This window comes from Cyrtonyx montezumae, unplaced genomic scaffold (assembly GCF_038088225.1).
Source record: "Cyrtonyx montezumae isolate F1298 unplaced genomic scaffold, pur_monq_1.0 scaffold_6, whole genome shotgun sequence".
NCBI lineage: Eukaryota > Metazoa > Chordata > Aves > Galliformes > Odontophoridae > Cyrtonyx > Cyrtonyx montezumae.
In genome coordinates, this window is record NW_027072067.1 from 4467749 (window position 1) to 4494501 (window position 26753).

General features: G+C 64.1%; 2 protein-coding genes across 2 annotated transcripts; both read right to left on the minus strand.

Annotated features, from left to right (window-relative positions):
• Window positions 1-239: 239 nt before the first annotated feature.
• UCN2 (urocortin 2) lies at window positions 240-669 on the minus strand. The gene has a single exon (XM_065749723.1). It carries the CDS (start codon window positions 643-645, stop codon window positions 259-261), a length of 387 nt encoding a protein of 128 aa, XP_065605795.1. The 5' UTR covers window positions 646-669; the 3' UTR covers window positions 240-258.
• A 1251-nt stretch (window positions 670-1920) lies between these two features.
• COL7A1 (collagen type VII alpha 1 chain) lies at window positions 1921-26409 on the minus strand. The gene is made up of 118 exons (XM_065749686.1): window positions 26098-26409; window positions 25597-25674; window positions 24813-24894; window positions 24435-24615; window positions 24181-24340; window positions 24007-24100; window positions 23745-23903; window positions 23491-23654; window positions 23289-23418; window positions 23089-23208; window positions 22716-22865; window positions 22510-22626; window positions 22288-22437; window positions 22051-22179; window positions 21820-21966; window positions 21602-21727; window positions 21388-21531; window positions 21180-21305; window positions 20960-21106; window positions 20753-20881; window positions 20541-20687; window positions 20310-20429; window positions 20081-20227; window positions 19874-20010; window positions 19671-19797; window positions 19447-19590; window positions 19175-19335; window positions 19039-19080; window positions 18884-18910; window positions 18741-18785; window positions 18476-18568; window positions 18280-18351; window positions 17994-18029; window positions 17865-17918; window positions 17658-17726; window positions 17454-17567; window positions 17176-17202; window positions 17033-17086; window positions 16888-16950; window positions 16740-16799; window positions 16625-16660; window positions 16449-16493; window positions 16247-16282; window positions 16122-16166; window positions 15989-16024; window positions 15883-15918; window positions 15762-15794; window positions 15521-15592; window positions 15350-15409; window positions 15229-15264; window positions 15048-15128; window positions 14893-14928; window positions 14778-14822; window positions 14627-14698; window positions 14479-14523; window positions 14363-14389; window positions 14250-14291; window positions 14084-14164; window positions 13967-14002; window positions 13853-13888; window positions 13697-13777; window positions 13538-13573; window positions 13261-13332; window positions 13048-13092; window positions 12836-12871; window positions 12684-12719; window positions 12495-12599; window positions 12372-12407; window positions 12223-12258; window positions 12045-12083; window positions 11917-11952; window positions 11696-11827; window positions 11298-11507; window positions 11180-11215; window positions 11022-11066; window positions 10782-10853; window positions 10579-10623; window positions 10260-10322; window positions 10000-10044; window positions 9674-9709; window positions 9468-9503; window positions 9262-9306; window positions 9021-9053; window positions 8849-8911; window positions 8729-8764; window positions 8540-8620; window positions 8400-8468; window positions 8274-8309; window positions 8151-8192; window positions 8010-8054; window positions 7876-7920; window positions 7766-7801; window positions 7626-7685; window positions 7405-7530; window positions 7246-7317; window positions 7067-7102; window positions 6775-6834; window positions 6621-6665; window positions 6518-6553; window positions 6402-6437; window positions 6268-6324; window positions 6061-6132; window positions 5790-5861; window positions 5674-5709; window positions 5513-5593; window positions 5384-5437; window positions 5222-5275; window positions 5082-5144; window positions 4931-4993; window positions 4663-4779; window positions 4386-4463; window positions 4260-4313; window positions 4053-4101; window positions 3925-3972; window positions 3654-3743; window positions 3389-3475; window positions 3134-3253; window positions 1921-2925 (listed from the first exon to the last, which is right to left on the minus strand). Exons 1-118 carry the CDS (start codon window positions 26407-26409, stop codon window positions 2633-2635), a joined length of 9288 nt encoding a protein of 3095 aa, XP_065605758.1. The 3' UTR covers window positions 1921-2632.
• Window positions 26410-26753: the final 344 nt, after the last annotated feature.

Consider the following 26753-nt stretch of genomic DNA (forward strand, 5'->3'; position numbering starts at 1 on the left):
GGGGTCAAAAGGAACGGATGGGCCCCTGGGGGGCACGCCAGCGGGGGTGCACTGGGGACAAGGACGCTGACCCCGCTGCACCAGGCGCCGTGTCACCAGGGCTGTCTCGGCCTGATGCTTTGCTCCCACGGTGCTGACGTTGGGTTGTTAGAACAGCAGCTGCTGCGTGCGCAGTGTGCATCCCGAGGATCAGGGATCGGCTGCCAGCGCCCCGTCCCCAACCCCACAGAGTCCCTTGGCCGTGGCCATGTGTCGTGGTCACTTCCTGCGCCCGATGCGTGCCATCAGCTCGGCGTTGGCGGCTGCCTTGGCTTGCAGCTCCTTCTCCCGGGCCAAGTCCAGCAGGATCCTCAGGATGTGTGTGGGGACGTCGAGAGATAGGGACACCTTTTTTGCAGCGCTGCTCTTTTTTACCGCAGTGGCTGCGTTGGTGTTGGGGTTTGGCAGCCAGGGCCACGCTTCTCTTACTGACTCCTCCAGCAGCATGGTTCCATCCAGCTGAGAGCCATCCCCAGAGCCGTGGTCACGTCTCGCCCCAGGGTGCCCCAGCATGACCCCACCACTGCCCACCTTGTCCCAGCCACCTTCGTGCCAGGGGCCACCGGGCACAGCGGGGCCGTGCTGGAGGTTCAGCCCTTGCACCATGCCCAGCAGCAGGAAGGGCAGCAGCACAGCCTGTGGGAAAGGAGTGCAGCACTCAGCATCACCCCCCACCCGGTGCCCCCCCTCCTGTTCACACCCATTGGAGAGGGTGGTGGCAGGATAGGGATGGGATGGCGATGACATCGTGGGGACAGCGCAGTGTCTCCTCCCGCAGCCACTCCCCGCCCCACACCTGCACTTTGGTCGGGAACGTGTGACGTGGGACTGGGACTCACACCACAGCTGTCTCCTCCCCAGCTGCCCCCCCAGGATTGCTGCCCCCCCAGCTCTATGGGGCAGAAGCTGCCCTCTCAGATGGGACGGTTTGCCCAAAATAAGTAGGAGGGTGACAAGAGCGTGATGCAACCAGGTGAATAGCATCCTCAGCATCCTTGTCTGCAGGACCCTATGCTGGGCTCGGGGCTGGCTGCAAAAAGCCAGAGGGAAGCAGTGGAATGCAGCCAGCATCCTCATCCTGCATCCCACCTCCTGGGTGAAACCCTTCGGAAAGCACCAGAGCGGGCAGCCAGAGGCAGCTGGATGAGCTGGAAACTGAATGGTGAGTGATGACAGAAAGCATCCAAACCCTGCGACCCATTTCCCAAGGTAAATCCCCCCAAAAGCACCACTCATGTGCAGCCTCACCATTTCCTGCAGTCCTTGTCCCCTGCTGCTCTCGTGGTGTAGGGGTGCCAGATGGGGTTTGCCCCGCTCGGGGCTGAGCCCTGGCTCTTATCCTGCCCCAGCCCCATGTCCCGCCCCACACGGCGGCAGCGTGCAGCAGGGCTATTAGTGCATTTTGCCTCATCACAGATGAACTCACCTCGGGATGCGGGTGGGCATTTGCCCACTCATGGAGCTGAATTTGGAGGGGATTACGGGAACTCGGCATAATTATCTCACACTGGACATCCAACCGACTGCAGCTCCACAGAACTGAGCGTGCCCATAGGCTCTGCTGTGGGCTGGAGTGCCGTGCGTGTGGGGCGGTGGAGAGAGGAAATAAATGGGGCTCTGTTCTTCCTTCTGGAGACAGAGCAGGAACTCACCCCCCCGTCATGGCAAAGGAGCCAAAATTAGACCTAGGCACTGATTCACACTGCACCGCAACCCCATGTGCCTGTGGGTGGTGGGCACGTGTGCGTCAGCAGGGCATGGGGACAGGGCACAGGGATAGGGGACACCAGGGCAGGAGGGCACCCAGCGGGCACCGCAAGCTGGAGGAGCAGCCACAGGGACAGAGGCAATGGGGTCAGCTTGGCTGCATTGCCCCAAACCGCAGCACATCAAGAGGCACAGCATCCTTCCATGAGCACATCTTTAATACCGTGTCCCACCTCTGCATTGGTACACATATACATTCGCTGTATACAGATACACACAGAGCAGCAGTGCATCTAGGCTGTGGAGGAGCCAGCGTCACCTTCCTGATGAGCAGGAACCGCCTCTAACATAGCACCATCCTCAGGGTCTCCCTGCTGGGTCCCAGTTTCCAGGCAGAGGTGCGAGCCAGAGGGCAGCAAGTGGAGAAAGCCTCCATCCCTCCTGCAGTTCTCTGCCAAACCATCGCACCTCAAAAGGGAACCGGGTCCCAGGTGGGGTGAAGGTGAAATTCATTCAAATGGAGCAGGTGGCATGGTTGGATGCTGGGAGCCCAAGAGGGAGACGAGGGCAGCCCACAGCCTTGGGGATCTGAGGTACTGGGTTTGGGAAAGGGGCTCAACCACATCCACTCCCAGTTCTGGGCAGCCAAAGAAGGAATGTGGGGCCGAGAGCTGTCCCATTGGCAGCAAATAAGTTAAAAATCAAACCAACATGCCAAGAGAGCTCTGGTTTGGAAAGCAGAGACAAGGCGTATGGGGAGGTTGTGTTCCCATTTGATAGAAATTTCACCTTTAACGGGCAACAGAACCGGTGTAAAGGGAAAAAACCCATGAGCAACAAGAAGAGACGTTAGAAATAGCACCACGTTCCTGCAGGGATCGCCACGCTACCCCTCCGGCTGCCGTCCTTCCCCGCTGCCGACACCTGCGGGGGGAGGAGAGATGGCACCAAGCGTGGCACCAGGTGTAATGCTGCTGGAGCTGACAGCACCGTGCCCACCTGCCCCCACGCGCTGCCTGCAGCGGAGCTCGCACTCCTCCTGGCTGCCGAAGCGGTTCAGATTGCCCTGGCAGCCGCTGTAGACGAAGGGCCGGCACTCGGCGGCTCTTTGGTTGTAGTACCAGCGCAGCGTGTACCGCTGGCAGCCCCCCTCCTCCAGGGGCTGGGTGCAGGGCTCGGCTGCGGGGACAAAGCGCAATGGTGAGGGCACTACACGGACCAGCATCTCCCACCCAGGAGCATGGGGAGCCCAGTGCCTGAGCAAACCACGTGCTGCTGGAGTGGCCACCACTGGAGTGCATGGGGTCCTCAGCAGAACCATGGCAGCCCCTGCACCACGGGGTCACCTGTGCCACGCCTGCTGCCCCGCAGGGCATGGAGAGCTCACCATCCTCTGTAGGCTGCTCCGAGCTGTCTGCCTCCAGGGCTGTGTCATAGTCCTCCTGCTCCCCGTACACGCTCTCGTACTCCAGGTCGTTGGTGTCAACGACAACGCGCCTGTCCTGCCCTGCAGGCAACACTGGCCTTGAGTGCAGCACTGCTGGGCTATCCCATGGCCGTGTGGGCACCCCTGGGTACCCCACAAGCGTGTGACACACACAGAGGGGATAAAAGGGACAGAAGGCACAGGGACAGCACTCACCTTCCTCCTCCTCTGCGTGCGACAGCTTAAGCACGGGGACGTGAGCACTTTGATCTGGCTCAGTGGGTGGGTAATGGGGGAAGTGATCTGAGAGGGAAGGACAGCACAGACATGGGAAAACCCTGTGCAGGCACAGAGCAGTCCAGAATCGCCCAGGGAGGGGGTCCTGTGGATGCCCTGTCCCCTGGAGGCTCAGAGGTGCCCTGGCAGCACAGTGCAATTCCTGCCAGGCTCAGGGAGGCTGCAGCTCCATGCTCTCCATCACCTGTTTGGCCGTGCTCCTTCTCCTGGCGGACAGTTCTCCCTCCTCCGTGGGCAGACTGAATGATGTTCCTGGGCCGAGTTCCCCATCCTCCTTGGAGACAAAGCACCCAGTTGTGCCGGGACCCTGTACTCCATCCCACCCACATCCCAAGCAGGGGTTGGACTCCATGATCCTTTTGGGTCCCTTTCAACTCGGGATAATCTGTGACCCTACAGCCCCTCTGAGCGCTGTGAGCTGGGCAAGGGCACGGGGAGAGGAACAGAGACACAACCTGAGTGCTCACGGGAATCCAGGCGCCGCGGGAGCTGCCCTCCACATGCTGCAGGAGAGATGGGGTGGGGGTGAGCAAGGGGCTGTGTGGTGCAGCCCCCAACCCCAGGGCAGCTGTGGGGCACTCACCGCAGTGCTGGCTCATCTCCTGCCTGACAAAGGCGCGGATCTCCTCCTCCTGCCCAGTGGTGGGGCAAAGAATGCTTATTTAGAGATAGGAAAAAGCTTTCCCCAGGTTCAGAGCAGAGTCTGGGGGTGGGCTACGCTCCATCAGCAGCAGTGGGATGGATGCAGCGCCCCTTCCCACCTGCTGGCCCCATGCTGACAGCCCCTTACCGTCATGCCTGGATCCCCCTTTTCCCCACGGAGCCCCTCAGCACCAGGACTGCCCTAGGGACAAGCAGAGTGAGGGCTGGGAGCTGTACCATTGGGTCTGCCCTGGGCAGGGCTGGGCTCACCCACCTGCTCTCCTCGCTCTCCAGGGATGCCAGGCACACCGCGGGCCCCCATCACCGCCTGCCCAGGAGGGCCTCTCTCCCCCTGTAAAGAACATGGGCACACCCCATCTGACTCCAGCCCAGCCCCAGGACAGAGGTCCCAAACCTCTGCTCCTACGCCTCCCTGGGCAGGGGGACACAGGGAGGTCCCCACAGCCACTGAGCTGGTTGGGCAGATACGGAGCTGGGACATGGCTCCTGATGCCGCCAACCCTTGGCCTCTCTGGGGGACAGAGACTCACCTTCTGGCCCTGCATGCCCTCGGGACCTCGTGGCCCAACGCTGCCTGGGGGGCCAGGGGGGCCAGGAGAACCATCACTGCCCCGGGGGCCAGGACTACCAATCACACCTGGTGCGCCCTACGATGGAGCAGAGGGTCAGGATGGGGAGGTCCACACACCTACAGCCTACAGAGTAGGCACGCTGGGGAGTTTCAGTGCCCTTGGGACAAGGCTTGACTGCAGTAAAAGCAATGCAGCGTGACGGATGCTGCCCCTTCCCACAGCTCACCCTGTCTCCCTTCTCCCCCTGGTCTCCTTTGGCTCCCTGCTGCCCATCGAAGCCACGGTCACCCTGTGGAGAGGAAGGCGCAGGAGTTCAGGGGGAGCAGCTCCAGGGCCATTCCCGAGGTCTCAGCACAGCTTCCCATCACCCTGCCTACCTTGGGTCCCATGAGCCCCTCCTTCCCGGGGACGCCGGGTACTCCTGACAACCCCAGCTCTCCCTGGGGGATGAAGCAGACATCTGTGAGCCCCTGGATGCCCATCCCCCCTTGCAGCACGGTGCTGGCCCGGTGCTTACCGGCTCACCCTTCCTTCCTGGCAGCCCCGAGCGCCCCGGCAGCCCCGGCTCTCCCTGCAGGAGCAAGGCAGGGGTCAGGCAAGGGGGGGGACCCTGTGACCAGGGTCCATGTGCCCCTATTGCAAGGCTGAGGTCCTGGCTGCAGGACGGTCATCCCCTCACCTTCTCACCCTTGTCCCCATCCAGGCCACAGGCTCCTTTCATGCCCCGCTCACCCTGCAGGGACAAAGGGAGTCAGAGCCCCACAGGGCCAGCACGTGTCCTGGCCATGGAGCACAGAGGACAACCCACCTTGGGGCCACGCAAGCCCAGTGGCCCCATGTCCCCCTTCTCTCCCCGTGCTCCAGTAATGCCATCCCGGCCGGGCAGGCCCTACAGGAAGCACACAGCGTGATGAGGACCATTCCTGCCCCGCAGTGGGGTGACATTAGCACTGAGACACAGCTCCTCACCGGCTCGCCAGGCTCCCCTGGCACGCCAACTTCTCCCTGGTAAAGGCAAAGATGTGGGTCAGGGCTGGAGAGAAGTGAAGGGACCCCACAGTGGTACAGGGCGCCCAGCTCCTTACCTTCTGCCCACCAGGGCCACGTGCCCCAGGGAAGCCTGCAGAGCCCTTCTCACCTGGCTCACCCCTTGCACCCTGCAAGCACAGCCCCACATCAGCACTGTGTGGGAGGGAGTGCTCTGACCATGGCAGGGCCACACACTGCCAGGACACCCAGCACTGTGCAAGAGGCATGGATGCATGAGGCACAAGGATGCTGTCATGCTCTTGGCTTCCTTGAACTATCACCAACCATGGACCCCCTGCTCCCCAGCCCTGCCCCCTCACCCCGTACCTTCTCTCCGGGCATGCCCTGCTCTCCCTTGTCCCCTTTGTCCCCTTCGGAGCCCTTTAGGCCACGGTCTCCCTGCAAATGGGAGAACAGAAGGATGGGGTCAGGAGTCATTGGGGTGGGGAGAACTCCCCCAGGCAGGGACATGAGGATTTATGGGGTGGATGTGCCCCCTGAAGCAGGGTCTCTCAGCAGACCCCCAGCTCTTACCGGCTCCCCCTTGCTGCCTCTCGCCCCAACAGGTCCCTCCACCACAACGGTATCGCCCTGCATGGGGGAGAGAGGCGGCTGTGAGCTAGGGGGAAACAGCACTGCCTCCCCCTGCTCCAGCCCTGGGGTCTCACCTTGTCTCCTTTGGGCCCCACGGCCCCAACTTCTCCCTGTGAGGAGGGCACGGTGAGATGTCACGAGGGTGCGAGCACTCCCCTCCCTGATCCCCAGCCCTGAAGAGGTCCCTTACCTTGTCCCCACGCTCCCCTCGGTTCCCAGGCAGGCCCTGCAGGAAAGAGAATGCTGTTAGGGGGGATCCCAGCCTGGGGGGTGGTGAGCTGAGGGGTACGCACCATTGGACCGCGGTCACCTGCCAGCCCTGGGCGCCCATCTTCACCCTGCGAGGAGGAGGGGAGGTGTGAGGGGTGGGTCTGGGGGGCACCCCTCATGGTGGGGACGTGGGAGTGCCGTGGTGGTGTTGGTATGGGGGTCCGTGGTGCTATGTACCCGTGGTCCGGGGTCTCCACGCTCGCCTCTGGCTCCCGGCAGCCCGGCCCCTGGATCACCCTGTGGGGGGAACATGAGAGTTGGACCCCACCTCAGCAAGCAGCAGTCCCCGTGGCCCTGGCTGGGTCTCCCCACCATTCCAGGGGACATCCCATGCCCCTGCACTGCCCCAGGCACACAGAACAGGTGCCATCACCCAGAGTGGACTCGGCATCAGCCAAGGGGGAGCAGCAGTGCTACACAAAAGGAGCAGCCCCACATCCCTGTGCCATAGGGCTGTCCCCAGTCCTACCTTGTCACCCTTCAGCCCGGAGGCCCCTTGTATGCCCTAAAAGAAAGGAGAGGGGTGAGCGAAACATAGGAGGGCTGCACCAGCTGCTTGGGTTGGTGACCCAACACCCCTCCTGAGCCAGCACCGGACCAGGGAGGGATCCTGCACCCCCCCTGGGGATGCTGCAGCCCCATACCCACCGCTGGCCCTGGGGGCCCTTGGGGTCCAGGTGGTCCTGCAGCACCATCTCTCCCAGGAAAGCCAATCGCACCCTGGTGGGGACACAGCGGTGTCAGGGTTCAGGGCAGGGAATGGGGCTGCTGAGCTCCTGCTGGTGCTGAAGAGCCCACTGCCATTACCCGCTCTCCAGGGGCTCCTGGGGGGCCAGGCTGCCCGCTGTCCCCCCTCAGGCCTGGCTGTCCCGGTGCCCCAGAGATGCCTGCTAAACCTGGGGGTCCTGGAGGTCCTGGCAAGCCGATATCACCCTGCAGCAATGAGGAAAGAGACATGGCCCAGGGAAACAGCCCCCTCGGAGGCAGATGGAGAAGGGACACGGGGTCAGGGATTAGGCAGGGCTTACCTTCAAGCCTGGAGGCCCATCCTGCCCTGGTGGTCCCTGCACACCGACACCTGGAGAGCCCTGTGTGGTGTCAGAGAGCATGAGGACACTCACCCCAGGGAGCACAGGGGTGGCAGAGCATATGGGATGGGGACACTCACCTTTTCCCCCTTGACTCCAGATGCCCCCTTGGCTCCCTGCAAAGACACAGTCATCAGGGCACAGGGTAAGGATGCAATCCCATCCGCTCCCCTCCACATCCCCTACTTACATCTTCCCCGGGGTCTCCGGGTTCTCCAGCTCCTCCAGGCTCCCCCTGGCAAGAGGACAGAAACAAAGAGCAGGGGTGGGCGACAGGATAGATAGGCTCAATAGAGCCTGGCACTCCCATGACCCCCTCCTCACCTTCTCACCCTTGGGACCAGGCAAACCTCGGGCACCTTTGGAGCCCTAGGGAGGGAGAGCAGTGTTGGGGATGGGAGAGCAGTGCTGGGATCTGGTTCATCCCAGCGAGACACAGGGATGGGGTTACAGGAACCAACTCACAGGTTCACCCAGCAGCACACCCTCCAGCAGCGCCGGCTCGCCCTGCAGCAACACAGGGTCAGGCACAGGCCGTTGCCTGCTATGGAAAGGAGTTCCCCCCAAGATGCACACCCTATGCCTTACCTTCTCGCCCTTGGCACCAGGAGGGCCAGCGATGCCCTGGGGCAGAGGGGACAGAGGCAGCAGTCAGTGGGGCTGTGGTCACCTGCCAGCCCTGGTGAGCAGGGGAAGCTGCAAGGAAGCACTCACCTGCCCTGGTGCTCCTGCATCCCCTGGCTCCCCTTTGGGGCCAGTAGGGCCTGATGGTCCTGGCACACCCTGGCACAAAGCACACAGCCCTCAGACCCAGCTCTGCATTCTGGGCTGAGTCTCCTGCCCCGGTGTCATACCAACTTCCCGGGCATCCCTGGCTCGCCATCCTTCCCTGGCACACCATCCCGACCGGGCACGCCTGGCTTGCCACTCTCCCCCTGCAGAGTGTGAGAGCAGGGCTGGGGCTATGCACATCCCATAGCTGGGCAGCCCATGGGGCTGGCACCCCCCAGGGCTGAGGGTAGCTCAGGAGGGCACATTCTCACCACTTGTCCTGGCAGCCCAGGGGCACCCGGCGGGCCCTGCAATGGATACACGACCAGAAATCAACCCACAGCTGAGGCAGTGGGAAGGACTGCTCCTGAGGAGCAGGTTGGGGTACCTACCACCAGACCGGGTGGGCCGGGGGGGCCGGGCAGCCCCATGCTGCCCTGGGGACCGGGCAATCCCTGCAAGGGGAACAGTGGGGTCAGAGAGGAGATGTCACACTGGCACCTCTCTCTGGGGCAGCCAAAGCTCAGCTGTCTCCAGGAAGGGGTTGATTTTGGGGAGGCTCACCCTGATGCTGGCACCAGGTTCCCCTGGATCACCCTGTGGGGACAGAACCCATGTCAGTCCTGCTGCCCCATTTCCCTGCGTCCACCATCACAGCTGTGTCCCTGCGTCCCCTGAGCCCTTAGGGCCTCCAGGAGGGCCCAGACCCCAAGTTTTCCCTATAGTCCCCAGTACTGGCATGGCACCACTTTCCTGTGTCAGACCAGACATGGCGATGATGAAGATGATGATGGCGATGACATACCTTCATCCCAGATGGACCCTGGCTCCCTGGTGGACCTGCAGCACCCTGCAGAGGACAAGGGCACATTATGTTCAAGCTCCATGGGGTGGGAGGAGGTACTATGACAATGCCATCCCAGCACTATCACCCCCACTCATTGCTGGCACATCTGCCCCACGTCCCCTTTGCAGGGCAGTGCCCTGCGTGTGACACAGAGGTCTCCTTACCGGAGGTCCTGGTGGCCCTGGCTCTCCCTGGTTGCCCTGGGAAGGAGGGAGAGATGTGGTCAGGATGCCCCTGGTGCACAGAGACTCTGGGAAGTGCCCATGCCATGCAGGGATGATCCTGGCCAGCTCCCATCAGGATGCACCATGCCTAGCACACACCGAGAAGGAACCAGGGGGACAGTGACATGCTGGGGACAGACACCTACCGGACGGCCCAGCACACCAGGGAAACCTGGCAAGCCCTGCAAAGAAGCACATCAGAGCCAGCAGGGGAGTGGGACGACCACACCACCTCCAAGCAGCCCCGCCTGCCCCTAAGGCTCCCCAGGGATGAGCGCAGTGTCACCATGCTGTACCCACCCGGGGGTACTTACTGAGGGGCCAGGGGGCCCTCTAAAGCCCTGTGGGCCCTGTGTAGGAGGGAAGGATGCAAACAACATGTGAATGCTCCAATAGGGCTGGAGGGGACTGCTTTGGGACCTCGGGATCCACCCACCCCTCCCAGTCCTCAGCCTCCTGCAGCCACACTCACCGGTTTCCCCTCAGGGCCAGCCAGGCCCCTCTCTCCTGGGAGGCCCTGGAGCAAGAGATGGGGATGGTGGAGACAACAGCAGCGATGAGGATGGAGGTGGGGATGATAGGGACAGCGATGGAAATGGAGATGGAGTCCGTGGGATGATGGAGAACATGACAGAGATGGAGACCACAGGGGTGATGCAGGATGTGATGGGGATGGAGATGGCAATGATGACGGAGGGGGGGATGAGAATGAAGGTTCGGTGCCATACTCACTGGAGAGCCGTCCCTGCCCTTCTCGCCAGGCTCTCCTCGCTCGCCCCGTGCCCCGCCTTCACCCTGATGTGGGGAGAGGTGCAGACTTGTAGGACCTGTGCTACAGGCAGGGATGTCCCCGTCCCCCACCTGCCCTCACATCCCACTTGCACCCAGAGAGGGATGTCCCCAGCTGTGCCCCTGCCCAGGGCTTCGTTCTGTGGGATCACCCTGTTGGCAGCACACGGAGAAGGGAGAGCAGAGACCGATGCTGAGCCCAGAAAGGGAGTGTGAGGAACAGAGAAGCAGAGGAGCCACAGGAGACTTACTACACTCAGACCTTATCTCCTTTGGGTCCTCGCTCGCCCTCGGCACCAGGCTCACCCTGCGGGGAGGAGGGAGATACCATCAGACCCACATGCCGCACTTTCGGATGCCCACCCGCTCTCCCAGCTCATTGCAGCTGGCAGTTGTCCCATCTCCTCAAAGAACTCTGGGATTCTGGCTCCATCGCTGCCCTGCTCCTTTCTCCTGGACACGCACCTTCACTCCCTTAAGTCCGGGGGGACCGCGCTCGCCCGGGAAGCCCATCAGGCTGCCCTCCACTGCGTCTGCCTGTGGGCACAGCTTGGTCAGGGCTGGCACCCAGGGGACCCCAGAGAGGTCCCCCAGTGGCACAGCCCTCCCCAAGCCCCCAGGCCAGGGGACCAGACATGAATGCCCACCCCTAGAGGCATCTGCTGGCACCTCCCAGGGACAGTACCTGCAGCATCTACCACCTACCTTGGGTCCTGGGGGGCCTGGGGGGCCAGGCAAGCCATCTCTGCCCTGGTGAGAAGGAAAACAGATGGAGCATCCCCAGAATGTTCAGTCCATGGGGCATACCCAAGCCTTATGCAGAGCAGAGGGACAGAGGGGACTGCATTCCCGTTACAGCTCACCTGCTCACCCCGGTCGCCCTTCTCACCCCGATCACCCTGCGGAAAGGAGGTGGGGGAGCTCATGGAGCTGTCCCCAAGCCTGGAAGCCATGTCCCCCTGCCCACAGACCCACACTCACCTTCTCACCAGGCCGCCCAGCCTCTCCCAGCTCGCCAGCCCGGCCAGGCACCCCTGGGATGCCCGGCTTGCCCGGCTCCCCTGGCTGCCCTGGTGGCCCCTCTGGGCCCCGCTCGCTTACAACCCGGCCCACAGGGCCCTGGGGACCAGGGGCACCTTGGTCCCCTTTGTCACCTTTGGGTCCTCGTTCACCAGGAAAGCCTAAGGAACCCTGCAAAAAAGCATACCAGGCTGTGGGGTGGTCACCCCAAAACACAGGGAGCTGTGAACCCTCACAGAGCACCCCAGGGCTGGGAGGGGTTCAGCAGGGCTCAGGTCTCGGATCCAGCTGGGCAGGGGGAAGGTAGCAATGAGTCTGAGCAGAGCAGTGGTACCACCCTGGAGCCCCACAGTGCTTACCTCCCGGCCTGGGGGTCCCCTCTCTCCTGGTTCCCCCCTGCTGCCCTTCTGCCCCCGCAGCCGTTCGGACACGGGCAGAAAGGAGTCCGAGCTCCCATCGTAGGCACCCGTCAGCTCCTTCAGGGATGAGACCTGGAAGAGAGGAGAGAGGCAGCAGTCAGCAGTCATGCACCCCGATCCCACCACCCCATCCCACATCCCCCTGGTCTCTCACCCCATACCTTGATGCCGAGGGCTTCCAGGCTACGTTCAATGTTCTACAATAAAAGCACATGAGAAAGGAAGCCTACTGTGCTGCTTCCACCACTGGGGCTCCAGGGCTGATGTTCCAGCCCAGTGGGGAACTCACCACTGCAGTCCCAGGGTCTCCGCTGATGCCAGGCCGCCCCTAGGTTTGCAGAGCAAGAGGGAACAGGATGTGCAATGGGCGAGGTGAGCAGCACTGCTGCCCTCAGTAGGTTTCAGAGTGAATGCAGCCGGCACTGCCTGGGAGGGGCTGTGGTTCTCCCACGGTGCTGGGTACTCACCGGTTCCCCTCGTGGTCCTGGCTCCCCTGGATCCCCCTGAAATACAGCAAAGCATTTGGGGCCAGGCTGCCCAGGGTCCCCAAAGGACTCACTCCCTCTACGATGGACAGACCCCAGGCTTTTGTCACAGGGAGCTGGAGGACACCTACCTTCGGTCCAGTGACCCCACGGAGGCCAGGAGAGCCCTGGAAGGTACACAGAGGACACAATGGCACCCACGGACATGGGCCTCAAGGGAACCATGGGGCAGCTAGGGCTTGGGGACAACGAACCTGGCCAGGGGGGCCGACCTGCCCTGGGACACCGGGGACGCCAGGGGGGCCAGGGAGACCTGGCATGCCTCTGTCCCCTTGCTCGCCCTTGGCACCGCTGTGGCCCTGCCGAGAGAGTGGTGTCACCCCCAGCGACCAGGTGCTGTCCCAGCTTGTCCCCAGTAGGGACAACCCACTGCAACCACTCACATCTCTGCCGGGGGCTCCGGCATCACCTTTGTCTCCCTAAGCAGGAGGAAAAAAAACCACAAATAAGACTCAGAATGATGCTGTCCCCAGGCTGACACGTGGCACCGTGGGCAAGGAACCGCATGGGGACCACACAGGGCTCTGCTCCTCACCTTCCGCCCATCTTCTCCTGGCGTCCCGTCTTCCCCCTGGGGATGGAGGTCATGAACCAGCACCCACAGCACAAGCAGTGTGTGGGATGGGGGCAGTCCACAGGGCATGGGGACACTGCCACGTGACTCGCTCGTCTCTGTGCCAACTTGGGGCTGCCAGCCCTCGGGGTACCTGGGAGCACCCCAAAGCCAAACCCCACAATGTAACTCACATTCTTGCCGTTCAAGCCAGGTTTGCCATCATCTCCGGGTTTTCCCTGGGAGGAAGGAGAGGCAGGGAGAGGAGCCCCATCAGCACGGGCAGTCTTGAGGTCCTAGCTCCTACTGCTGTGCCCCAGAAGAGCTGGGACCAAGCACAGAGGCACAGTGCAGGATGTGTCCCTGCAGCAGGACGTGTCCCCATGGCACACGGGGTTGTTACTCACAGGGATACCAGGCGGTCCCAGTGGTCCTATTGTGCCAGGGGGTCCCTGCTCCCCCCGCAGACCGGGCAGCCCCTGCAGGGAGAGGAGAAGCGGGGAGACACAGGGCAGCAGCAGGACACAGTCTCTGCTATGGGAGGTGAGAGTACAGCCAGGCACGTGGGCATGGCATGGGGTCGGGGACAGTGACCAAGGGGCACGGGGAGTGGCTCAGTGCCCGGTCAGTGTCTTGGCCCCAGCAGGGGAAGAATGCATGCCCACACTCCCAGGAGGTACTCACATCCCTGCCAGGGTCCCCTTGCTTCCCTGGGTCCCCCTGCAGACAAAGAGGAGGTGAGCATCCCATAAGCATCTCCAGAGGACATGCAGTGCGACGACTCTGACCCGCCACCACCATCATCCTGTTCCCATTTCCAATGCACCCCCAGACCACGCTCACCCTCAGCCCGGCGGGTCCTGGCGGGCCGGGTTTGCCCTCCAGCCCATTGCGGCCATCCAGACCCGGTGGGCCACGCTCCCCCTGCAACAGAGCAGTGAATGAGGGATGGGGCTGCTCAGAGGGACAGGGGGTGGTGGGCAGCCCTCAACCCCTCACCTTCTCTCCTGGTAAGCCTCGGTCCCCGGGGTCACCCTATGGGAAGAGAATGGAGTGAACACTTTGCCGTCCCCAAGCGGGGCTGAGCACAGCAAGGGGGAAAGGGGCACTCACCCGTGTGCCAGGGGGACCACGGGGGCCTTCAATGCCCTGCAAGAGACACATGACAATGGTGGGCACAACCCCAGGGCCCACCATGGCTCTCCAGGTCACCTCTCACCCCACGCTTACCCTCACTCCTGGCAGCCCGGGGGGGCCACTCTCGCCCTTGGCCCCCTTGGCTCCATCCTCGCCCGGGTCCCCAGCGTCCCCCTAGTAGGGGTGGCACAGCTGTCAGAGACACTGCAATGCCACAGTCCCACAGCAAAGCATCACATCATCACCTCTTGGCTGTTACCTTCTCGCCCTTCTCTCCTGCACCTCCAAGCCCCACATCCACCTGTAGGGCAGAGAGGGGACATCAGAGCTGGCACAGACCTGCTGGCAGGGAAGTGGGAGGGTACAGCTTACAGCTCGTCCTGGGGGTCCGGGGGGGCCCTGAAAGAAAGGAGAGCAAATGTGTTAACAGGACCTGGTGCGTGTTGGGAAGGGGGTGCAGAGCTGGCTCCTGTGTGGGTGTCACTCACCGGCTCCCCGCGGTCACCCTTGGTGCCAGGTGCTCCAGGAATGCCCTACGGAGAGGGATGGGTGAGGAAAGGATGGGGGCATCCAGGGGATGGGGGTTACCCGTGGGGTAAAGGGGGTACCCATGGGTACTCATGCGGTGGCACTCACATTTCGGCCTTCAGGACCTGGGTCCCCGAGGTCGCCCTTCTCTCCGGGGGGGCCACGGTACCCGGGCAGCCCCTGGTTGGGGGGCACAGGGAGATGTGTGTTACCCTGGGTGACTCAAGGCCACTGGGGTCTCCCCCAGCCCAGCACTTACCCGTGGACCCCTGTCTCCAGGTTTGCCAGGCACGCCTGCTTCACCCTGAGGGAGAGATGGGGTGAGTGGGCTGTGGGGCAGCAGGGGGGCAGCGTTTCATGGGGTTCTCACTTACCGGGGTGCCTTCATCACCCTTCTCTCCACGTTCACCCTATGGCACGGGTCAGGGGACAAGAGAACAAGTCACCAGCATCGCTCTGTGCTGCTCCCCATTCCTTGGGGACTCAGCATCCCCGCAGCATCTCCCACCCCCCCCCGTCCCCACACTACCTCCTTGCCACGCTGCCCTGGTTGTCCTGGTGTACCCACTCTGCCTGGCTCGCCCTTCTCGCCTGGCTCCCCTGCATCACCCTGAGGGGGACAAAGTCAGTGAGGAAAACGGGGAGAAGGGTTCAGCAGCCCTTGGATGGACAGATGGACAGAGGGGCGATGCCTCCTGCAAAGCTGTTACCTTGGGGCCGCTCCTGCCAGTGAGGCCAGGGATGCCCTAGGAGGTGCAGAAGGACAGCATGTGTTAATGGGGACGTGGGTATGGGGTCAGAGCCCAGCTCCAGGCATTTACATGCACTCACCCGCTCGCCCTGCTCGCCTTTGGGGCCAGCTGGTCCTGGGATGCTCAGGCCAGGGATACCCTAAAGGCAAAGGGAAGAAGTTAGAAACAGTGGGACCAGCACCAAGGCACAGCAAGGAGAACCCAGATGGGCTGCGTGCCCCAGCACCTGCCCAGCCCCAGAGGTACTCACACGGGCACCCCTCTCCCCTGCATCTCCCTTGGGGCCAGGAGGCCCCTCTGGTCCTGGAAATCCTCTGTCACCCTGGAGCAGATGAAATGACACTATTATCACCCCCAGATTCCCCTTTCCCCGTGCTTCAGCTGGGGATCAGCATGGGCATCCCCATGGTGCTGCCATGCAGCACCACTGTGCCATGCCCCCATCCCAGCTGTGCCAAGGGGACACCACTGAAGGACAGGGTCAAGGCTACCTTCTCTCCTCTGACACTGGCCACGCTGGGAGCCTGTGCACAAAGCAGCAGGGTCAGTGCTGGACGCAGCCACCACTCCTCATGCCAGGGATGGGGTGAGCTGCCAGGCAGCAGCACTTACCGGCTGGCCAGGTTCACCGGGCGCTCCCACATCACCCTGGGGACGCATGGAGTCAGTGTCATCCCCTCCCTACAGCCCCCACCCCTGGGCCCTGCCTCTCCCTCACCTTCTCGCCCCGTGGCCCGGCTGGTCCTGGCGCTCCCTGGTGCAGAGAGAGGATACTCAGAGGTTGGCAGTGCCTGGGGACATGTGCCTGGGGGTCACAGCCACCCCGCAGTGCTCAGGGTGCCCACGCTCACCTCTCTGCCCGATGGCCCTGGCCGTCCTGGAGCTCCTGTTTCACCCTGGAGGAGTAGAGAAGTGGAAGAGGAAGAGGAAGGTGCTCCTAGGAAGGGCGTGACCGTGGCCATGGATGCCCACCTACCTTCTCTCCCTCGGGGCCAGGCGCACCACGGTCTCCCTGCAGAGTGAAGCAGAGGAACATCTCAGGCAGCCTTCCTCCCACCCCCAGGATCCCGTGGTGAGACTTGGGACCCCCAGCAGTCTCCCAGGAGCACAATTCCCTGTGGACCCCAGGACCCCCACCGGCCACCAAAGTGCCCAACCCCACACTGACACCACCTCACCTTCTGGCCTGTCTCTCCCAACTCTCCTGGTGCCCCACGCTCTCCCTGGTGCAGGAGGAAGACAGACAAAGTTGGTAGCTGGCACAGGGGATGGCACAGCATCCACATCCCTTTTCTCCCCCCCAGAGGGGCTGGGGGATTGGGGAGCATTGTGAGAGCATCCCCTTACCACTCACCTTCCTGCCCTGTTCCCCTGGAGGTCCCCGTGGGCCCTGAAGAGGAGGGCAGAAGGATGTCACCTCCCAAGCAGGGCTAATGCTCTGCCCACCCTGCCTTGTCCATGACACTCACCCGCTCTCCAGGGTCCCCTGTGCGGCCAGGTGGCCCTGGGAAGCCCTCCTCACCATCACCCTGCAGGTTGAAGAAGCCAGTAGTGTGCCCATGAGATGGGGATATCTGTCCCCATTGCAGAGCCAGGGGGGTCCAGGCTCCCTCTTACCTTCTCACCCTTGGGGCCAGGAGTACCAGCAGGTCCCCGTGGGCCAGGCTCCCCAGGTGGACCCTGCAAGAGAGCAGCAAGGGGCACAGCTCAGCCCCTGGGGTGGACTCACAGCCCTGCTGCCCTCCCCCAGCCCAGCACTCACTGCGGGGCCCGGCTCCCCTCGAGGTGCTGCCCCATCCACCAGTCCGGGGGGACCCTATGGAGAGAGGAATGAGGTCCTGCATGGCAGCCCCAAAGCTCAGCCTTTCCCAGTGCCCTGGGAGGCAGGGAAACGTGGTCACTTACCCTCTCCCCTCGGTCACCCTTCTCCCCCTGCAAGGTAAAAGCAAGCAGGTAAGGGCAAGGCTGGGCTCTGCTCATGCCCCCCTCAAATGATGGGGGTAATGATGGACAGAGCATATCAGCAGTAGGGTCAGGGCATGTGCTGTGTTCATGATAAGGATGGATGATGTTGGGGGCACAGACACTGAACACAGCCATGGAGGACTGGGAGCTCTTCATGGGAAGCAGCTTCAAGGTGCCAGCTGTCTCTCCATCCCTGCACAGCACCAGCTGGGACGTACCTTCACAGAGTCTCCTGGAGGTCCTGGTGGCCCCACTGGCCCAAGGGGACCTGGAGGACCTGGGTCACCAAAGGGACCCCGTGGGCCAGGGCTGCCAGGGGGGCCGGGGCTACCCTGGAGGAGAGAGATGCTCCGTGAGCACGGGATGCAGCATGTGCAGGGAGTGCTGGTGGACACCCCCAGCATGCACAGCCTCATCTGTACCGGTGTGCCTGGCTCCCCTTTCCGTCCTGGCAAACCTTGTCCTCCATCCACAAACACTCTGGGTTCTCCCTGAATGAGGGGAAAAAGTAATTAAAAATAAATAAATCAATAAATCAATCAATAAATCAGTGCCACCACGCTGTCTGCGATATCTCTACCCAGTGTCTGGGTACGATGTCCCCCTGCAGCCCTGTGCCCAGCACCTACCGGCTCGCCTTTTTCCCCCTTCAGGCCAGGATGCCCCGTTGCTCCCCGAGGACCCTGGAAGTGAATGATGAGAATGAGAAGGGGGTCCTGGAGGACATAGGGCTGGGGAGGGAGGAGGACCGTACTTACAGGATCTCCTCGGGGACCAGGGATGCCCTGGTTGCCCTGGAAAATAGCAGAACAAGAGGTGAAAGCATTGCCCCGGCCAGCCAGGGGAGCAGGGATGGGATGGGAAGGGACGGCACAGGATGGGATGGGGACAGCAATGATCCCACCAACAAGGGAGACTGCCCCAGCACAGGGCTGGGGTTGGAAGAGAGCCTAGGGAGCAGGCAGGGATGGCTGGCAGATGGATAGAGCACATTGGTTGAGGCTTGATCAGCACCAGCAATCCTATGGGTACACCCACACTCACCGGCTGGCCAGGGGACCCGGGGCTCCCAGGGGGGCCAGGAAGCCCTGGTGGCCCATCAGCTCCAGGGAATCCCTGCAGGACAGGGGAGCATCACAGCAGTGCCATATTCCTCCCAGGTCCCCTCCTCTCCCACCGTGGTTGGGAGGAGGTCCCTGCACCTGGGACTCCAGTACGTACAGGTTCAGGAGGCACTCACCCTGTCCCCCTTCTTGCCTGGCTGCTCAATTCTCTCTCCTGGTGGCCCTCGTGGTCCCACAGGTCCTGGAGAGCCAGGCAACCCATGGCGGCCCTGGGACAGCAGAGGGGACAGACTTGGAGGCAGGCAAAGGGACACTTCCTCCATCCACCACAGTGGTGAGGGCTGTATGGATCCCTGCCCCAGCACCCACCCAACAAGGGGACACAGGGGCTGTAACTTTGTTCCCCATCTCCCCCCACACTATCTATCATCAGGACTTTACCGGTTCTCCAGGGGGGCCTGGCTGCCCCACACGTCCTTGTGGCCCCTGCAGAGACAAAGCCAGCCATCAGCATCCACTAGGGACTGGTGCAAGAGGGGTTTGGTGGGGGGACAGCCCTGCTGCAGGGGGTCCCAAACACTTACCGCCACACCAGGGTCTCCCTTCTCTCCCTACAAGGAGACAGAGAGAGGAGCTGAGAAGCTGCACCTTCCTGCCAGCAGCTGCCCCCAGCTCAGCCCCACACTGTGAGCAAGGTGGGGAGCTCACACTGAGAGCCTCACAGCACAGGAATACTCACCCTGGGGCACTGCACAGTGCAGGGCTTTGGCTCCGGCTCTGGCTGGTGGGACAAGAGGAGGACATGAGCACAGGAGAAGCAGCCCTCAGCCCCATGGGATCTGCTCCCCTGCCCTGGGCAGCCCCCAGCCCCTCACCCTGGTGGAGATGATGGTGCAGAGGTCATCGGTGAGCTCTCCCTCCAGCTCTGCCAGGGCTCCACGGTTGCGGAAGACGAAGCGCGGATCCTCACCGCTGACCATGTGCCGGAGCTGCTCCTGGTCTGCCCCCTCCAAGCCCACTGCCAGCACTCGGACCCCTGTGCCAACAGCACTTTCAGCACCTGCACTGGAGCGCCCATGGGGACCTCATCCTATGAAGACTCCATCCCATGAGGACCCCGTCCAACAGGGATCCTGTCCAGCCTCACCCGCTGCCTTGGCATCCCTGGCAGCAGTGATGGCATCGTCCCCGGAGGGGCTGTCAGCCAGCACCACCAGCACCGCCGGCACGCCGGGCCGCCGCCCTGCACCAGGGCTCAGCAGGTAGGTCCTAGCGAAGGTGATGGCTGCCCCTGGAGGGGGGATAAAAGGATGGGGGTGGGGTCAGCAAGGTCCAACTGGCCGTTGTCCTGGCCCCAGGACATCCCCTCACCGATGGCATTGCCGCTGGGTTCCTCGTAGCGCATGGTGCGGATTTGCTCCAGCACGGTGGGCAGCTCGCTGGAGCGGTTAAGGAGCAGCCAGGGCAGGCTGCGGTAGCTGTATGTGGCCAGGCCGACCTGTGAAGGCAAGAGGAGGAGGTTGGCATTGTCATCCCTCTGTCCCATGCCCCCCGCCACCGCAGGAACCCCATACCTGGGTGCCATCAGGGCCCAGGCGGCCCATGGCGGTGACGGTGTTGGACAGGAGCGTGCGGACGGTGTCGGCACCAGAAGAGCTGTCACGGGTGCCATGCACCAGGAAGACGACGTCCCCTCGGGCATCCCTGCAGACTGTGAGGGACAAGGTGGAGCAGGGACATCAGCACCCCATCCCCTCCGACACCCAGCCCAGCCTGCATACCTGGCCGCTCGCTGACGGAGCTCTCAGCACCGGGTGTGCTCCCCAGAAGAGGACGGATGGTGAAGGTGTAGCGCTGGCCCAGGCGCAGCCCGGGGACCTGTAGGGAGCTGGCAGTGCCCGGCACCACGCGCCGTGCCTCGCCGCCCGCTGCGCCCATAGTCAGGGGACAGGGATGGTGAGATCCCTGGGGGATGGCTGCCCCCCACCCAGGGACATGCACCCGCCTCACCTGCAGGGGGGCTCCAGGACAGGACGTATTCAGAAGCACCGGGGACAGGGGTCCAGGAGAGTGTCACGGAGTCTCTCTGCACCTCGGTCACTCGCAGGCTGGTGGCGTGGCTCGGAGCGGCTGCTGAGGGGAAACAGGGTGCTCCAGCCCACATGGGGCGACCCCCGTCCCACTCCCACACCCATCACCCTCCTCTAGCCCAACGTCCCCGCAGCACTGCACGTCCCTTACCCGTGGCAGTGGTGACGATGACCGGCGCGCTCTCCCGGCTGCCCACCATGCTGGTGATGCTGATGTGGTAGCGCCGGCCCGGCTCCAGCCCCCCCAGGTCATAGGAGTTGGCGGCAGCTGGGAGCTGCTGGCTGCGCTGGGGACCCCCTGATGGGGACAGAGAGGTGAGGGGCCAGGGGCTGCCACAAGGCACAGGGCTTGGGCACACTCACCCTCAGCTGGACGCCAGACCAGGCGGTACCCGCTGCTGCCAGACACTGGCACCCAGGCGAGGCGCAGACGATGCTCCGAGGCCTCTGTCACCTGGAAGTTGCTAACAGGGGGCACCGGGGCCGCCTCCGCTGTGGGGGATATGGGCAGGTATTAGGGCACAGGTACCCACCCCACCCTGTGGTGCTGTCCCCTGGCCCCGTGCTCACGGGTGGTGACGATGATGGACACAGGGTTGCCCTCATGGTTGCCGATGAGCGCTGTGACCTTCACGGTGTAGGAGACACCTCCCTCCAGGTCGGGGATGTCGAAGGAGCTGACATGGCCTGGAACGTGCTGGCTCCTCTCCGAGCCCCCTGCCATGGGCCACACGTCAGCCCTGATGCCACCATCATTGCCATCTCCACCCCTGTCCCCATCCCACAATACCGTCCCGACGGCTCCACACCACACGGTAAGCCGTGGCTCCCGGCACACCGACCCAGGTGACACGGGCAACATTGCTCCTGGATGACTGCACCTCCAGCCGGGATACTGTCCCCACCTGCTCAGCTGCTGTGACACCAAGAGGACCACTGTCACCTTCAGCCAGGGCAGCTGGCACCAGCTGGCAGCATCAAGCAAGGGCACACCTCACCTGTCCGCCCCACGGTGGTGACAGGTGGACCCTCACGGCCTTCAGTAATGGCTGTGACACTGACAGCATACACAGTGCCGGCTCGCAGCCCCTCAATGGTGAAGGCAGTGGGGTCGGCAGGAAGGAAGCGGGACTGCTCCTGACCTGGGAGAGACAGCCAGGATGAGGAGAGCTCCCACGGCACCACTGCATCACCTCCAAGCCCTGCACTCACCGTCGCTGGCCCTCCACGTCAGCCGGTACCCCCCGGCGCCCGGCAGCCCCCTCCACGTGACCCGCAGCTGGCTGGGGCCGGCCTCCGTCACCCGCAGCTCCGAGACACTGCCCACTGCTGGGAACTCTGTGGTGTGCCCAGTGGCACCGGGACATCAGCATGGGGACCCCCTGAGTGATCAGGGTGATTTAGCTGGGGCTAGAACCACGTGCACTTACTGACGTGGATGCTGAGCGCAGCAGCACTGCCCTCCCGGCTGCCCACGAGGGCTGAGACGCGCACCACGTAGGTGACACCCTCCCGCAGGTCACCCAGCTCCAGCGCCGTCTGCGTGCCTGGGACGCGCCTCGTCCTCTCGGTGCCATCTGCAAGGAGCAGGATGCCACGGGGCCCTCGGTGCCACGTGGGATGCCTAGCCGTGGCACCGCAGCCCCATCCCGCCAGCTCACCCTGAGTGTTGCGCACTGTCACTTTGTACTCGGTGGCACCGGCGACGCTGGTCCAGCCCAGCCTCACCCTCCTGCCCAAATCCTCGATGAGACGGAGATCCGACACCGCGCCCACCGGCACCTCCACGCCTGCAGGGTGGCACCACTGTAACCTTCCCCCAAGCTACAGGACCAGCGAGCTGGAGGTCCCGTTGCTCTGTTCCAGCGACGCCGCGCGGTGTCTCAGTCTGGCCTCACCTGTCTGGAAGGTGGTGACGGGGGTGGCCACCTCCCCGCCTTCGTACAGCGTGTACAGGGTGATGCGGTACTCGGTGCCCGGCTGCAGCCCCGTCAGCTGGTAGGTGCTGGCACTGCTGGGCAGTGACACCGTCCTGGGGGGCTCCAGCCCTGTGGGGATGGCAGCGTCACCGCGGGCTGCCGGCCCCGCACCACGTCGGGGAGCAGGCACTGCGAGCCCACCTGTGGCTCTCTTCCACTCCAGGCGGTAGCCACGGGCCTCGCGGATGGCGGTCCAGAGCACCTGGATGGACGTGGGGCTCAGGATGTTGGTCCGCAGTGTCTGCTCCGTGCCTGGCTCTGCGAAAGGAACCCACAGGCTGCGCCATCCCATCCCTGTGTGCCCCCACGGCAATGCCCCTGTGTGGGGACGGCTGCGCGGTGCTTACGTGTCCGCGCAGTGAGGCTGGCAGTGGCTGCAGGCTGCTGTGCGTAGCGTGCCCGCAGCGTCACCACATACTCGGTGTTGGGGCGCAAGTTGCTGAGCGTGGCTGACAGCGTGCCAGGCCCCAGGCTCCTCTCCTCACCTGGAGGCATTCCTGGGGGGGGAGACACGGAGGGGTGCGGGCAGGCGCGTGGCAGGGAAGGGGTGTGCGCAGCTCCCTGCCCCGGGGATGCCAGGCGGTGCCAGGGGTGGGGAGCGTGGGGTGAGGCTGGGACGGGGGCCAGGGCAGCGCCCAGGGACAGGGAGGGGCCGCCAGGTGCTGCAGCGTGCGCAGCCACCCCGAAGAGGTGTCTGTGGGGCACGGCGCGTCCCCTCACCTGGCGTGGCGTAGCTGAGGATGTAGCCCTGCGGCGGCTCAGGGCCGGGCTGCCAGGACAGCCTCAGGAAGGTCGGCCCGGCCTCGGCCACGTGGAAGTGCTGCACGCCACCACGGCCCTCTGGGGACAGCACGGGGACAGCCGTGAGCTGCACGCAGCCAGCATCATCCACCCGCATCCCCCATCCCCCAGGTACTCACGGGTGCGTGCCCGCACGGACACCGAGTCACTGACGCTGTTGGCGTACTGTGCGACAACGGTCACCAGGTACTCCGTCCCCGCACGCAGCCCCCGCAGCACAGCGCCCGTCTCCCGCGGACCCACGCTCACCTGGGTGGGAGCAGCGTCACCCCGATGCCTGTGGGCACCGGGCACCCCGAGTGGGTGCAGGGCAGCGCTCACCTCGTGCCGCTCGGCCGCCAGCGGCTGCCCCAGCCCCGTCAGTGGGACGTGCTGCACCCTATAGCCGGTGACGGGGCCGCTGGCCGCGCTCCAGCGGATGCGCAGCACATCAGGGCCACGCTCCAGGACCTCCAGGTTGGAAGGGCCAGTGTGGCCTGGTCCGTCTGTGGGGGGATGTGGGGCTGTCAGTCTCCAGAGTGCGTGGGGAGAAGGAGTTAAGGCAGCGCCCACGCCCTGTATTGAGGGTCTCCCACCTGGGGTGCGTAGGGTGCCCCCTGAGCTCGTGCACACCCTGCGTGTCATCAGTGGCACCAGCGTCCCCAGCAGCTTGAAGTCACCCACGTAGAAGAAGAAGGAGTCAGTGGGCAGTGAGGCCACGCGGATCAGCTCCTGACGGTCTGCGTTCTTGATCCCTGGGGAGGACAGGAGCGGGGAGTGAGGGCTGAGCCCAGCCCCAAGGGGAGCCCCATCACCCGGGGGTATGGGCACCAATGGGCACACCACAGATCTGCTCACCCACAGCAAAGACCTTGATGCCCAGGCTCTTCAGCCTCAACGCCGGCTGCTCAGCATCATCCTGAGACTTGCCATCCGTGATGAGGATGCAGATCTGCAGAGCCGTGAGCCTCAGCCCTATGGACCCACTGCATCCTTCTGGAGTATCCCAAATGCCACCCCCTCACCCCATACCTTTGGGACCCCAGGCCGGAGCTGCGTGGGACCGAAGAAGTTATCAGAGACATAACGCAGCCCAGCGCCGGTCCGTGTGTTGCCACCCTTGTAGCTCAGCTGCTGGATGGCCCTCCGGATGCCCGTGCCGTTGGTGTGCTGGGAGAAGCCAAACTCCACCCTAGGGTCAGGAGGACACACGGGGACACACGGGGACACATGACTCCCCAGCCCCACGGTCCTGCAGCCCCATGTGCCCCATCCCCGGTGCTCACCGCGGCTCGTCGCTGTACTGCACCGCAGCGAAGCGCACCGCCTTCTCGCCCACCACGTGCACGAAGGGTGCCACCAGGTCCTCCACGAAGGCGCGGATGGCGCGGAAGTTGTTCCGGCCGATGCTGGAAGAGCCGTCCACCAGGAAGGCGATGTCGGCCTCCAGCACGTTCTCGCACACCACTGTGGGACGGCACAGGTTGGCATCCACATGGGCCCCCGGTGCCCTGAGGCACGGGACCCCCAGACCTGCCCATTCTCCTTGAGGCCGCCCGCAGAGGGCTCCTCATGCCCAAGCTCAAGCTACAGTGGGGAGAAGCAGCAGAGCCCATCTCACCCCGCTGCAGGCCCTATAGCGGTACCCGGTGCTCAGCACCCACCTTGGCTCCTCTTCTGCGCGGCAGCTGCTGGGGGGGCCAGGAGCAGGGCGAGGAGCAGAAGCTGCCCACCCATCGTGGGGCCCTGCAGGACAGACGGAGAGGATGCTGCAGCCACCGCCCTGAGCCAACCCCACACCTCTGGGCACGGTGGTGATGGATGCCCCACAGCAAGACCCGTGCAGTTGGGTTCCCTGCCCCAGACTGCGCCCAGAGTCCTGAACTGGGGCTGTGAAAGCAGAATGAGGTGGAAAGTCCCAGCACGGAGAGCCACGTGCCCGGGACCCGACCCTACTCCGTCCCTCCCCATCACACCCAGCCCGGCTGTGACCCCACTGGTGCCCAGTGCCCCGGACAGGAGGGCAGTACAGGCAGCCTGCATCCCGGCTGTGCTCCCCACAAGCCTGACCCTCTGCTTCCTCCCGCCCGCCCCTCACTCTCCCCAGTGCTCCTGCCCTACATGCCACGGGACGGCACGAGGGAGGGCTCCACGAAGGGCACGATCCCGTGGGGACGGGGAGGGCGGCAGCTTCCCACGAGCACCCGCACGGCGCTGCCTCCCGCACTCGGGCACGGAGCTGCGGGGGGGGATCCCGCCCACCCCGTGTGCCAGCCCCGCCACGACCCGGCCGAGCCCAAAGCGAAGGCGGTGACCCAGGGAGCGCGTCGGCGTGGGAAACCCCCCCGCACCCCCCGACTCCCTCCGCTGTCCCCAGCCCGGGCTGAGAGCACGATGGGGGGTGGGGGGGGGGGGATCGCTCCCGGAGCGCACGGCTTCGCCACCCACCTCGTCCCGCGTGGGGCCGCCCCGAGCCGAGCCGTGCCGAGCCGTGCCGTGCCCAGGCGGCCCCCGGCGCTCCCGCCCCTTTAATCAGGGCGGCCCGGAGCTCGGCGGTGCCGCCGTCGGGGGGGTAGTGCCGCGGCTCCCGCCCTGTCCCGCCTCCCCCCCTATTCCCCACCCTAAAGGGCTTTTCCCACCCGCTCCCATGGGAGGGCGGGATCAGGGCAGGAAGGTGCGTTTTTTCCCGCTTTTCACCCCAAAATGTCCCGGGGAGGAGAGGGAAGAGCCCTCCACGCCGGGACCGGGACCGGGACCGGGTCAGAACCCCGGGGAGGTTTTTGCTCGAGTCTCAGTGCGGAGCCAAAAGGGCCCCCTGAGCCCTGGAGCCCTTTCCTTCCAGCGTCTCCATGCCGGCCGATGCCAGGACGGTTCCTGTGCCGCAGCTCACGGTCACCCCATGGGGTGGGGGGCAGCAGCAGTGGGGTCCCGCCCGTCCCTGGTCGCCACCTCTTGGTGCCAAGCGTGGAGGATGTGGTGGTTGAGAGCTGTCGCAAGGACAGAGCGCTGCTGCTGGGGTGACTGCAGGACAGGATGCCCAGCGAGGCGGTGTGCTGGGGGACAGCTGGGACCCCGGCCCTGCCCTGGCATCAGTGCCCCGTCCTCCAGCCACTGCTTGTTCCCACTGTGCTGACCCGTGTTGACAGGCGTGCCCCATGCCACCTGTTTCCCAGTGACCCATGTACCTGTGCCCTCGTGGCCCCATGTGAAGACAGCATCCTGTGGGCTCCTCTCTGAGTGCCAGTGTGGCTCCAGGGGCATCTTCTCGTGGGCACCAGGGGGGTGGTGAGGGGCCACCTCGCAGCCAGGGGCCGGGGCAGGGCCACCTACCACCAAGCAGGGATGCTCGGGGCAGCTGCAGGCAGCTTTCCCAGGCACACGCTGTTCTGAGCAGGGGAGGAGTGGAGTTGCCCCTCTGCTCTTACGGTCAACGGGAGCAGAGCATCCCAATCCGCAGCCGACCCTTGTGGGGCCCCTAAATCTGCTTCAAAGTTCACCGTGGCCACAGGTGTCCCCCATCTGCCCCACGGCCGTGGGCCTGACCCCAGGTCAGGGCCGTCCACAAACCCTCCTCCCGCCACAGCTTGCTTAATGAAGGCAAGGCG